At 42.5% G+C, this 14,220-nt stretch overlaps 1 protein-coding gene across 3 annotated transcripts; it reads right to left on the bottom strand.

Moving 5' to 3' along the window:
- Positions 1 to 2,242: 2,242 nt before the first annotated feature.
- Positions 2,243 to 13,855, bottom strand: LOC148200309 (uncharacterized). Of its 3 annotated transcripts, XR_015785887.1 has the most exons (4): positions 13,031 to 13,855; positions 10,374 to 11,084; positions 3,581 to 7,394; positions 2,243 to 3,370 (listed from the first exon to the last, which is right to left on the bottom strand). XR_015785887.1 is itself a non-coding variant. In XM_088112535.1 (2 exons), the coding sequence occupies exons 1-2, from the start codon at positions 10,727 to 10,729 to the stop codon at positions 7,435 to 7,437; spliced, it is 393 nt and encodes a 130-aa protein (XP_087968661.1). In that variant the 5' UTR covers positions 10,730 to 10,744; the 3' UTR covers positions 7,208 to 7,434. The 3 variants fall into 3 exon arrangements, 1 of the variants encoding a protein (XP_087968661.1); XR_015785888.1 differs by lacking the exon at positions 3,581 to 7,394; XM_088112535.1 differs by lacking the exons at positions 2,243 to 3,370; positions 13,031 to 13,855 and having other exon boundaries at positions 7,208 to 7,471; positions 10,374 to 10,744.
- Between the last annotated feature and the right edge of the window lie 365 nt (positions 13,856 to 14,220).

Raw genomic sequence — 14,220 nt, 5'->3', positions numbered from 1 at the left:
TATGAAGAACATGAGGATCACTTGAGGGTCGTTCTAGGCGTGCTAAGAGAAAAGGAGTTGTACGCCAAATTCTCTAAATGTGAATTTTGGATGAAGGAAGTGCCATTCTTGGGACACGTGGTTTCAGCTGGAGGAATATCGGTTGATCCGGCAAAAGTAAGAGCAGTAGTGGAATGGGAGAGTCCACGCTCGGTAACTGAAGTTCGTAGCTTTGTGGGACTCGCGGGCTACTATAGGCGGTTCATTGAAAGGGTTTCCAAGATAGTAGCTCCATTGACTCAGCTGACCAGAAAAGATCAATCGTTCGCTTGGACCGATCGGTGTGAAGGAAGTTTCCAGGAATTGAAGAATAAGTTAAAGAGCGCCCCGGTATTGGTCATTCCTGACGTGGCTAAACCATTCGTGGTGTATTGTGACGCGTCTCATCAGGGTTTGGGTTGTGTACTCATGCAAGAAAAGAGGGTGGTTGCGTACGCTTCTCGGCAACTGAAGGTTCACGAGAAGAATTATCCAACTCACGACCTGGAATTAGCAACAGTCGTCTTTGCTTTGAAGATCTGGAGACACTACTTGTATGGGTCGACATTCCAAGTGTTCAGTGATCACAAGAGTCTCAAGTACCTGTTTGATCAGAAGGAGCTGAATATGAGACAGAGACGTTGGCTGGAGTTCTTGAAGGATTACGACTTTGAACTACTCTACCATCCGGGAAAAGCGAATGTTGTAGCAGACGCCTTAAGCAGAAAGGTAGTTCACGTCTCCTCCATGATGGTCCGAGAATTGAGTTTGGTAGAAAGTTTTAGAGATCTAAGGTTACAGTTTGACTTGCAACCGAATGTTATCAAATGTTGTACTCTTAGAATCTCCAGTGACGTATTCGACCGGATACGAGTGAAGCAACGAGAGGACGAAGAGTTGGTGAACATCTTGAATGCACTAGGTACAGATCAGGCCAAGGAGTTCAACACTGGAACTGATGGTCTTCTACGCTACATGGATAGAACGTGCATTCCGAATGATGGCGAGTTGAAAAGAATCATCCTTGAAGAAGGGCATCACAGTCGTCTTAGCATACACCCTGGTATGACTAAGATGTATCAAGACCTCAGGAGCTCGTTCTGGTGGCCAAGAATGAAAAGTGATGTCGCACGTTTTGTTGCATCTTGTTTAACATGCCAACGAGCCAAGGCTGAGTATCAAAGGCCTGGTGGGTTACTTCAGTAGTTAGAAATTCCAGAATGGAAGTGGGACACATTTTGATGAGAGGGTCGCACTTCTCACAAAAGTTGTTTGCAAAATTAATGCAGTATAAACTAGGAAGTGACTCCTAGGTCGTCTCTCAAGGACCAAATTACAGTTCAGTCTCAGATCAAACACGTAGTGGGGGGGGGTTGAAAGTGTTTTTGTGATTAGAAATAAACTAAATTGAAACTAGAAATCAAATACAATCAAACATAATTGAAAATAAATGTCAAACATCAAGGCCGAATGGTAAAAGACATCAAAATCAGAGAATGCAGAATTCATCAATATTTGAAAATAAAATGTTGGAACAATAAATGCGCAGAAAACATAACAGCAGCCTAATTGAAATGCACCAAATAAACTTAAACGTTAAACGCAACATGAGAAGCATCAGTAAAGCAAACCGAGATTGAAACAACATTTGAAAATAAGATGAACAATAAAACGCAATGACAAAATGCAACAATGAAGAAAATAATGAACAATAAAATGCAAGAGATAATAAAAATAAAAAAAGTAGCTAAAGTGAAATGCTATTCATCATGAAATCAACACTTAAAATAAATGCTAGCAATAAATGAGCATGGTGCTTCTTTAAAGTAGAATATAAATTGAAAAGCTTGAAATTTCTACAAATTCAATCACCATTTGCGTGCAACAGCACCGCTTCTTCAAAATTTAAAATGAAAGCTTGTGCATCTCCTAAGCCGTGACAACACACCACTTTCTCCATGGGATCCGTGCCTCTCCATTCTTCTTCAAGACAAATAATGAAAAGACAAAAGAAGTGCAAAGAAAAGGTCCCACCTACTGGACTAAATCCTAATGGTTTAGAAGAAAAGTATCACCGTGTTTGATTTCTAAAAGAAAAAGAAAGCCTAATTGGATTTGACAGCACCTACTCCCACCTAATCTACTTCTTCATTTCACAAAGAAAAGAAATCTCCAAAGCATTAAATCACCAAATGAAAGTGATAAAGGCTGCCAGCATGCACACTTCTTCACAGTAAAATAACACTATAATTTCATAGAATATAAAAATAAAAATCTGGTTCAAACATGAAGATAAAAACAAGACCACATGCTCTTCAAAATTCTTCACGATTCCAACACAGAAAAGAAAACGAAAACCCTTCTACACTACTGCAGCGTCACCGTGTGTACCACTTCATTTCTCATTTCTACACTACTACACCTCAACCATTCTCCGCATCTGCTCTCTAAGGTTGGCGGCTACCCACCTCCAGGTCTCCTCTTTTTCTTTCTCTACCTTACATCACTCTCCATGTCTCCGTGTCTTTTTTTTTTTTTCTCAGTGAAGATGATGATCCCCCAAGGTGGCGGCTGGGTCTTAACTTCCCAAAAATGAAAGATGACTTGTGCCCTTTTCTCGCCCATTCCTCTGGACCAACTTTCATTTGGCTTCTTCGTGCACCTCCCTCTTTTCAACGCAACATCTGCTGCTGTGTGCTTCTTCTTTCTTCACGCACCACCTAAGAAAGCTGCCATGGACGCTCACGTTTCTGGATCAGTGCTGGATGCACCCCCAAAACTGCTTCCCAGGCCTTGGGCCGTGGTGGGCCTCACTGGACAGTGCACCCCCTACATTGTTGGATGCGTGTGGAGTGTGCTGGACGTGCGTTGTCTTCCACTCTGCTAGACGTTCGTTCTGGAAGTGTCCGGACGTGCTGGACGTGCGTGCTATCCGCGAGAACCCAAATCAGGACGCTCGTTCTGGATGTATGCGGACGCTCGTCCTGGATGTGTGCGGACGCTCGTCCTGGATGTGTGCGGACGCTCGTCCTGGATGTGTGCGGACGCTCGTCCTGGATGTGTGCGGACGCTCGTCCTGGATGTATGCGGACGCTCGTCCTGGATGTGTGCGGACGCTCGTCCTGTGTGCTGAAGCTGCTGGAATCAAGGTGCTGGACTTGCTTCTGTTGGGTGCAGGCCGTGAGCCTCTTTTTCTTCCAGCACCACTTCCTAGCTTCTCCAATCAAGCCAATCTCCATGTGCACTCCCATAATTTAAATCCACACCTCCTCACTCATTTTAGTTTAAAATAAAATTGATGTGGCATTTTCTTTTGACCTCCAAATGTCCCAAATAATATCCAACAATTTCCCTACAATTAATAATGCAAATAATTAGTCCAAATAATTCAAATTAATTAAAATAAGAATTTTTGGTCAAATTAAGCACAATTAGCAAAAACGGGAAAATACCGGACAATTAAGCACAATTCCCCGATTAAATTCGGTACAATAAACTAAGTGAAGTGAATAAAATATTGACTCATCAGACGGCATTGCAATGGACTTCGTGACTCACTTACCTCGAACGGTCAGGAATCATGATTCCATATGGGTAATAGTGGATCGACTGACGAAGAGTGCTCATTTCCTAGCAGTCAACCTGAAGATGTCTATGACAAATCTGGCTAAGCTTTATATCAAAGAAATCGTTCGACTACATGGAGTTCCATCCAACATTGTTTCAGACCGAGACACACGGTTTACTTCTCGGTTTTGGCGATCGTTACAGAGTGAGCTCGGTAGCAAACTTCAAATGAGTTCGGCCTATCACCCTCAGACGAACGGTCAGTCTGAGAGGACCATTCAGACGCTTGAGGACTTATTGAGGACGTGTGTCCTAGATCACATGGGTGTCTGGGATGAAGTCTTGCCCTTAGTGGAGTTCACCTACAACAACAGTTTTCAAGCCAGCATAGGGATGGCTCCTTTTGAAGCTCTGTACGGGAGAAAGTGTCGAACGCCTTTGTGTTGGTTTCAGGAAGGGGAAAAGGTATTAACAGGACCAGAGCTCATTCAGCAGACGACTGAGAAGGTGAAGTTGATTCAAGAAAGGTTGAAGACGTCCAGGAGTCGACAGAAATCTTACGCTGACAAGAGGAGAAGACCCTTGGAGTTCGATGCAGGAGATCATGTCTTCCTTAGACTGCATCCGACCACTGGTGTAGGGAGAGCTATCCGACCAAAGAAGTTGTCTCCCAAGTTTGTCGGACCTTATCAGATCTTGAGGAAGATTGGGCCAGTTGCGTACGAGTTATCGTTGCCGCCTCAGTTATCAAACTTGCATCCAGTCTTTCACGTTTCTCAACTCCGGAAGTACGTAGCCGACCCTTCTCACATATTGGAGTTAGAAGATATTCGTCTTCGTCAAGACCGTACACTAGAGATGTAGCCAGTATGCATTGAGGATAGCAACACCAAGTACTACAAGAGGAAAGCAGTCAGGTTGGTGAAAGTCGTATGGGACGAGAAGACGGGCGACTCTACGTGGGAAGTGGAAGATGTCATGAAGGATTTGTATCCCCATTTGTTCGAGTCTCAGTCCTAATTTTCGAGGACGAAAATTTTTATAGTTGGGGAGAATGTAAGGTCTCAAAAAAAAAAAAAAAAAAACGTGGCGGCCTGAGAGCGCGCCACCTCAGCGACGTACATGGACGACAGCAGCGCCCGACAACCACTAACGAACGCCGGCTGTCGTACGTGGAGCTGAGTCTGGAATTAGTAGTGGATTACACGTGTCCGGTTCAGAACGAACGACCGTCCATCGTGGACAGTCAGAAACGCAGAACGTGTTTGTCCGGGTGGGAACGTGCGCTGGCTGAGTGCAGGAGTGCGCTGGAAAGGGAGTGGAAATCAAATCTGAAATCTGAACTTATTCCCCACTCACTCTGCACGTCCCTCTCTTCCTGATTCCTGATACCCCAATTCTCTCCTCCTTCTCTCTACACTCTCTGCATCTCTCTCTAGAAACCACCGTTCATCTCCTCCAATTCTGGGATCCGGCACTGTTGAAGGACGCTCGGCGTCAAAGATTCCAGAGGGAACGTTCGTCTGGAGAAACTGAACTGGTAAGTTCATTCTCCCTCTCGGTCGTTCGTCTTACTGATATACGAAACCAGTTTTTTGTACGTACGTTACCCTTCGTAGAATTAATTAGATCTGATTTGGTTGGGGCTCATTCATTGTAGTTTGGTTAACGAGCGTTTACGAGCGTGGGAAAGGGAAACGTAGTGGAGAAGAGTGTGGTGCGTCAGTGGACGTTCGGTCATTTCCAGGTAAGGGAAGCTTATTTGATTTAATTCATGTTGTGTGCTTCGTTTGAACGTTCGTTAATTACTGTATGAATATAATGCATGATGTTGTTGTGATTTGAGTTGCATGAACGTTCGTTGTTTACTGAGTGAAAAGGATATATGACTAAGTTTACGTATGTTGTATGAAATACATGAGATTTGGATGATACATGAGCGTTCGTCCTGATGGTGCTCCGTTTGAACTGAGCGTTCGTCCTAATGGTGCTCGGTTTGAACTGAGCGTTCGTCCTAAATGGGGCTCGGTCTTATACTGAGCGCTCGTTCTCAACGGTGTTCGGTATTATACTGAGCGCTCGCTCAAATTGAGCCTCGGCCTCATGCGGAGCGTTCGTCCTAAATGACGCTCGTTGTTATTTTGAGCGCTCGTTCTCTTTTCCACAAAATAGCGTTTGTCCAATGAACAGTATATTATGTATTCCCGTACGTTATTGAAATTCTGCCGTTCGTACTTTGATTCGAACGAGCGTCTTTTAGTCTCGCTGACAGCGTTCGTCCTCGGTCTTATTGGGGACAGAACGTTCGGTTTTGATGATTTCCCTATTAATGATGAAAATGATTATATAATGATGACCAGTGAATGATGAATAGTATCTGAGATGAAATGAAAGTTATGAATATTGAACGAGCGTTCCAGGTAGGAACGACTCTTGGAAATTGTTGGAAATTGTCAAGTATGACTGTGGGAAGTTAATGTTGGCTGTTCAATCCTGATGTTCCGTGAGTGCTCGTCCTCAAGTAGAGGACGCACGTCATGCGGGGGAACGGCAGGAGGTCGTCGTCCTTAGAGGTACTTTGGACGAGCGTACTAACCTCGGGTGGCAACTGATGAGGATTCCAGTTACCACACCACCCGGGTGCGCGAACGCCTGTAACTACGCAGAATTCATACAGTCCGGACAGTAAGTCGTGTTGAGTTTTATTTTGTACGTGCGTTAAATTATGTGATGTATGATGAATGCGTACGTTGATATGTATGTGTGAAATGAACTGTTTGCTAGAATTTATATATTGATGCATGAGTTAAATTACGTAAGCTTACCCTTTCGTTTTTCTTGTGTTGTCCATTGTCCTTGTACATCCGTCTTGTCATTGCAATGATCATCCGTGTGGATGTGAGCAGATGGAGACGAGCGGTTGGAAGAGGTGCTGAATGAAGAGAACCTGATTGAAGTTGAAGTGAAGACCCAGCGGTGAGACGCTCGGCCAGAAGTTTAAGTGTTTATTGAAGTGGTCGTTCGACCACCTCTTTCCTTTAGTTTTTGTATGTTCGACCGTTCGGTAATTTCGTGTGTAAACCGTTCAGTCAATTTCCGTTTACGTTCGGCTTTATTTGGTAATTCTTGTTGAAGACGTGCGGTGTTGCGCGTCCGTTCTTTGATGTAAGACTACACTCAAGGACGTTCGTCCTTGAGCGCTCGTTCATTTCTTCATTGTTGTTTTTAGTTGGAAAACCTGTATTGAATTATTATTAAATGTGATTTTCTGATTTTATGGTTTAATACTGTATTTTTGGGATGTCACACTTGACAATCACGAGCAAAAATAAATTTAGAATTGGATAAAATGAAAGAGCAGTAACAATCACTTGCCAATAAATTTGATTCGTTTAGTAGTAGGTTAATTTACTAAGCAATTAATTCATTTTTTAGATACTTTACTAGCATTGTTCCTTTATCCACTCGATGTCTTCCTCTATATTAATGAGTTTGCTATATAGTGATCAGTAGGCAGCAGCATTATAAGCCATATAAAACAAGTATCAAATTCGAATGGTGTTCAGGCGAGCCATGTTATGATTAACTGAAAATGCAAAGGGTGTGTGTAACATCCCAAAAATTCACCCAAAATTAAAATTTATTTTCAAAACTTAAATGTTGTAATAATACATAACATCCCAAACATCAACTAAAATCTATACATCAGTTTTAAGCTCAGACGCAACTGCAAAGATAACATTGAATCCTTCTAATTCGATCTTCCATCACTTCCTCCAATTGCATAGGATCACGTGACAATCCTTCAACTGCTCCCATATAACATCACACATTATACGATCATCGCATTCACAAGCACAAACAAGCAAAGTAAGGGTGAGCTAACCTGAAACACATCATTTATAAAACATGCAGAGTTATCTCAATACAAATGCCGTATAATAATTAAGTCAGACATCCTCATGCCAATGTACCCTAATTCCTGTTGGACACTCATTCCATAGTACCTAATAATCAACCCAGTACACAATAAACTCTCATCCGGATGATACGTTGATGAGCAAATCAACGGAAGGTGCCCCACTTGTAATTTCATTCTTAGTCCCCTCAATATGTCCACAATCAACCACAGATCAAGACATCCTACTACAGTACCCTCAACCTCAATACATACCCAGATATCATAGCATTACTGAATCAAACGATGAAACAACGAACTTATATTACATCGGATACTATTTACACGAACATTAAGATTGATCACTTAAGCTCGAAACTGAACATCAAACACTATTATACCGAATACCATTAGGTCGAATACCAAAAGATCAAACGCTAATTAAGATCAAGTACATAGACTTCACGTTAAGACAGTGTACTCTACTAGAACAATTACTATTATTTCGAACACTATTCGAACGATTGCTCAAAGATCAAATCTCACACACCACAGATTAAATACCATTCGGACGAACACTTAATTGATCACTTTACTGGATTTAATTCTATCTGAGGGTAACCTCATCGAGACCGGATGTTCCCTACGTACAACCACTAACTATTAATGATCCTTACCTGAGACAAGCATCATCCGACCCGAGCACTACCGATGAATGATCACTTCCTGAATCATGCATCATCACGACTAATCACTATTTATTAATCGATCGTTACCTCAACGACTATCAAGGCCGGTCACTCCCTATAAATGATTACAACCTCATAACAACATCACCAATAAAGATCATTCCCTAAGAACCATCGCTACGAGACAGAACACTATAATAAAGAACGCTTGAGTCTGGGTTAAACGCCTAGAGTACTCTGCTGAACACCTCAGTACTGACCGAACGTAATCAAACTAAACCTCAGGTTACCAAATTAAGATCGGACGCTAGCTACCTCAAATCCACTAACATCAAGATCAACTGTTACCTAATAACGCTCGCTACCTGAAAATAAATAACACCAAGACCGAACGTCACTAGTAAGAACGCTCGTTACTACCTATAGACCCAACAAGTTTTACTCCCCGTCTCTCTTGAAGAAGTATTCCAAATCCAACTTTATCTGCACTACCATCTCTCCCGTATCCGTACCACCATCACGGTTAGAAACCACAGCCACAACATGCAAGATGAATAACCAGAATTATCACATTATAAACCCACTACATATACTATAACAATTCCCATGATAAATCGACTCACATGACACTGCAGACTAGTCTTTCATAAACTGATGTCGTTTACTTGTAATTCGTCGTCATAACCTGCTCTCAATAACAGGCGACCCGAGCCGTCATCCATCGCGACTTCAGACCTATCTCCCCGACTCCTCAAGGACTAACGAGTAAAAACATCGATACTACGCGTAACGATGCACTATACTCAACACGAGCCGAAGTCATTGGGCGAGACATTCACCTCCTCGCGCAGAAGAAGGTGACACTCGAATCTCCGTCTCACGCGTGAGACTAGCAAAAATGCTAAAAAGACCGACGAAGTTACAAGTAAATAACATAGTGTATGTACCACCTCCAACAGAATAAACGTGCTCAATCACGAAGTCATACATATTCTCAATAATATGTATAACTAAACCAACAGAATAAACGTGCTCAATCACGAAGTCATACATATTCTCAATAATATGTATAACTAAACCAATATTGGATCAAGGAAATAACCAACAATTCTCAATAATTGCTTCAAAATACTCCCACGGATTCATGCATTGCCGAACGCTATTTCCAACTCTGATACTGTCTGAACGAACGTTCTGAAATCAATCCTCATCAAAGGCCGAACGCTGCCGATGAACACCAAACCTAACCGAGCTCCAAGGACGAACGTTTACAAACCGAGGACGAACGTTCACAAACCAAGGACGAACGTTCACGAAATCAAAGACGAACGTTCATAAAATCAAGGACGAACGTCCAAGATCCACACCGAACACTAAAAACCGAACGCTCACTTATATCCAAAAACCGAACGCTCATTATACCATAAATCTGAACGCTAAAACCGAACGTCATTAAAAGAAACCGAACGCTAAATTATACTTAAAAACGAACGCTCACTTCACAACCATACTAAGGCCGAACGATCAAGATCCATTACTTAGGCCGAACGCTAAACCATTGGACACCGAATTCATCACTGTTTGGACGAGCGCATCAAGATCAAACATCATCAAGGACGAACACTGTCTAAAGCGAGTACCATCCGAATACAAACGTCAACTGAGCCGAACGTTCGCTAGGAACGATCGCTAACTTAGAATAAATATCATCAAAATTGAACGTCCGTTAATCCATAGTACAACCGAACGTTCTTTACCACCTATGGACGTTCGTCTTGAGACTAAGGCCGAGCGTTCAAGATACTCCACTAAGATACTAAGTTAAGGACGAACGCCTAAAGTCATCAATTCACTATTTACATATGATTTGGACGAGCGTCTCATACTTGACGGACGAACGCGGACGTTCGTCCCAAACCGAACGCTTATGACGACCACTGAGCAATTTGGACGAACGTCCAGTTTCATCAGAATTTGACGAACGTTCTGAAGTTGGCCGACCACTATTTGGTCGAGCACTGTTGGGACGAACGTCCAATTTTGATTCACCAAAATTGGACGTACGCGCGTTCTGCAGAAATTCTGCAGAAACGCACCAGAGTCCAGAAAACCCAGAAAACCTTCATTTTCATCCCTTCTTCCCAGATTTGCATCAATTTAGATTATTTCAACAATTATGAAATAAATTAAACTCCCCTTACCTCTTGAAGACTTCCTTGCAAATTTTGAGATCTATCTCCTCCCAAACGTGCAGCTCCAAATCTTCTTGCAACCTCAACAATTCTTCACTTCCTCTCCCAGATCTTGCTGCAAGGACTCCCCTCTCACCAGATGCCCAACCAGATCCTCCTCTCAGCCCTTCAGAAGTTGGTACAGCTTCCCATGGGTGCTCCTTGAACGGCTGGAAATGGGAGAAAGGGTCCCCTTCCTTTGGCTGCTCTCCCTCTCTCTCTCTCCCTCTCATGCCAAAAATGAATCCCACACCTTGTGCAAAGCTTCCCGTAAAATGCACCAGCAATAATTTCATTCTAATAATGCAAGAGGTGGTGACCACCATGACCCCACCATGTCCCCACCATTACCAAAAATTACGGGTCTTACAGTGTGCAATAAATAATTAGAATTCATAACTGAGTTTGCAAAATATAAACCAGAAATTTTATGATGGCCTTCACTTCAACAAAATGTTTCGTTGGCTATATTCATCATCTTTAAATTCGAATTACAAGTTAATTGTGTAACATCCAAAAAATTCACCCTTTAAAATTCAAAATTTGAAATATTATAATAATACATTTATAGTAATACCCCGTAACCTCATACATAAATCTATACATAAGTTTTATGCTCAGACTTTAACTGAAACTATAACATTGAATTCCTCTAATTTGTTCCTCCATCTCTTCCTTCATCTGCTCTCGTATAACAAAAACATTATATGATCATCGCAAAAATATGATTTTCCGACACAAACAAACAAGTAAGGGTGAGCTAACATGCAAACACATAAATTATAAAACATGCATAAATGATTTGATATAAACATCATATAAAATTTATGTCAGACATCCTCATATACCATCATACCACAATTCCTATTAGACTCTCATCCGGATGGTACGTTGATGAGCGGTCGCGGGAGGTTATGCACTTGTGATGACTTTTGCTTTTTCTTACAAATTCGCTTCCAAATACTTCATACCATTCACAAGGTTAGTCCCCCTCACTATGTCCAAAACCGGCACATAGACCAGGACCTCCTGCTCCTCTCACCACATAATTCATCCTTCTCTACTTGAGACTGGATGATTATTAGAGTATCAGGATAACCTCCAACTACGGGACCCTCAACATCAACATACACACTAATATCATAATTTTAAAGAATCTCTCCATGAGATTCATACCATACTCATATTCCTCAACTCACATTACACCATTACAAAATCTCCCCGTAATACACATAATTTAGTTTAAACTCAAAATCTAACACCATATGAAAAAATATATTAGAATGAGCACTATTCACCGAACTCTTTTGAACGAACGCTACTGGACGAACGCTATTCATCCAAATAGGACCTACACCACTTGGACGAACGCTATGAGATCTAACCCAATCTGACCGAACGTTCTATACTAATCACTATTTGAACGAACGCCATTTGATCGAACACTATCTGTCGAACGCTATCTGTCGAACGCTAACTGACCGAACGTTATTTGGGTGAATACTATTTGGACGAACGCTACTTGACCGAACGCTATTTGGGTGAATACTATTTGGACGAACGCTATCTGTCGAACGCTAACTGACCGAACGCTATTTGGGTGAATACTATTTGGACGAACGCTATCTGTCGAACGCTAACTGACCGAACCCTATTTGGGTGAATACTATTTGGACGAACGCTATCTGTCGAATGCTAACTGACCGAACGCTATTAAATCCACCAAGACCGAACGCTCAATTGGCCGACCACTAATTGGTCGAGCCAGAATTTGGACGAACGCTCTCCAGACAAGGACGAACGCTAAATGCCTCAGCCAAAACATGATTGTTACCGATCGCTACCACCAAAAACGAACGTTAACCAAACCAACATTTGATCGAACGCCACTCAGCACATGGCATTACCGATCGTTTCATAACCTAATGGACGAGCGCTCTAGAGGACGAACGTTAAGTGACTTAACGCTAGAGCAACATCTGACCGAACGGTCAGTTCAGTCAGCACATGACCGATCGTCTAAAACAGACCTGGACGAACGGTCAGTTCTTGTCGTTCTGCAGAATTCTGCAGAATTATGCAGAATGATGCCAGAACTTCCCCTTACCATTTCCAACCATTTTTATCAACTTCTAGCACCCTAAATTCTTGTTTTATACATGATTGGATTTACCTAAATGATTATAAACATTCCTAATTCCTTCTAAAGTGATTCATACTCAAATTCAACCTTAAAACACCAATTTCCACCACTTAGGTACCCAAATCCAATTCTACTACTATGCACATATTTTGATCAATTTGGTGACTTGAACAAGTCACAATCCAGTAGTTAACACTGTTCCAATAGTCCAGTTACACTCTAGACCCCAAATGCCCAAAATCACTACCTCACTTCCCCTCAAAATGACTTAACGGACCCCAAAAATCCCCAAATTTCTTTCCAACCCAAAACATACAAGGTTTCATACATAAATCACTTCCCATCGATCAATTACGACAATTCAAACTCACCCAAGTCAATTCCAAACAGCACCACACAGTTTCCAGACAATCAAACCATGCATGATTAAATCCATCCACCTAACACATAATATATCAGAAGAAAGTAATCTAGCTCCCCTTACCTCTTGAAGACTTCCTTTGTGTGCTCCTTGAATGTTTGAAAATGGAAGAAAGGGTTCCCTTCCTCTGGACTGCTCTCCCAGGAGTGTATCCCGCAAGTTTTGGTCCAGGCCCAAACTTTTTCAGATCATGGTGGGGTTTCTTCTTCATCTAATCGAAAACAGGAAAGCTGGGAGTTGCTTCTTCATCATCCGTGGCAGCCAACAACCCTCAACCAGACCAGCCCGTCGTGCGTCCCCGTAGCCAGCCGAGAGAGTCGCCGGCGTCTTCACCTATGCTGGAAGTAAAGTCGCACACCGCACCGTTTCTCCACCATCACTATGTCTACCACCCGCAACCCCATATCCCGGACTAACACCTTCACCTCCTCCAGCTTCTCCCATCACCATAACCACCCCCTTTTTGCTCCATCTTCGCCAAACCGGCCACCGCGCCACTGAACCAGCCACCGTGACCCAGCCTCCGATCCTGTCTGCCCTCTCCGGCGTCTCTGCGCCGTGTCTGACTAACTGGCTGCTGCTCACCACCGCGATCTGGCCTCCGCTTCACTGCTTCTTCGATCCAGCCACGGCAACTCAGGGAGGGGTTTCACCTCCGCCGCACCAGCATACGGTCCACCGCCTACCTTGAAGTATCTATAGGATGCTAATTTGGGTCGTGCGTGAATGATGATGGTCGAGGGGTGAGAGGAGTCGAGACTGGATTATGGTTGAAGGTGGAGATGTTAGAGATGAAGGAGAAAAAGGATGAAGATGGGGTGATGAGCAGAAAGGAGTCAGTTATCCCCCTTTTGATGGAAGGGTGCGTCCAGTAATAAAATACTTCCAATAATGCACTCCACTTATTGCATTCTAATAATGCAATGGGTGGTTGATTGCCGTGTCCCCACCTCCAAAATTTACGGTCCTCACAAATTGTCTTGTCTTTGTGTTGACTTAGAATGCTAATGGGGTCAGCGGTTCTAGTCTAATTAGCCAGCTTATCTCAATTTTATTATTCCAATAGTTCACTTCTCACTTTTCCCACTATCTTATTGTTACCGAATCTTAGTAATTACTTTATTTTAAATCAGTTAAATCTATGATCACCAGTTAAAATTTGCAATTCAATTATTAAGTTCATTTAGTTTGCTTGCAAAACCCCTTAAACTCAATTACTGATGACTCCCTCTTTGTGTAAGATGAGAGGCCAA

Source organism: Vigna umbellata, chromosome 4 (assembly GCF_029865625.1).
Source record: "Vigna umbellata cultivar VRB3 chromosome 4, Vumbellata_1.0, whole genome shotgun sequence".
Classification (NCBI taxonomy): domain Eukaryota; kingdom Viridiplantae; phylum Streptophyta; class Magnoliopsida; order Fabales; family Fabaceae; genus Vigna; species Vigna umbellata.
Note: the sequence above shows the minus strand (reverse complement) of the source record. Positions and strands in the feature narration are given on the sequence as shown.

Bases quoted from the DNA above. Each gene is read 5' to 3' on its own strand.
- LOC148200309 (XM_088112535.1), bottom strand. From the start codon at position 10,729: ATGGTGGTCACCACCTCTTGCATTATTAGAATGAAATTATTGCTGGTG. The intron at 7,472-10,373 runs GTAAGGGGAGTT...GATGTGTTTCAG, and splicing joins TGCAAGGAAGTCTTCAAGAG to GTTAGCTCACCCTTACTTTG.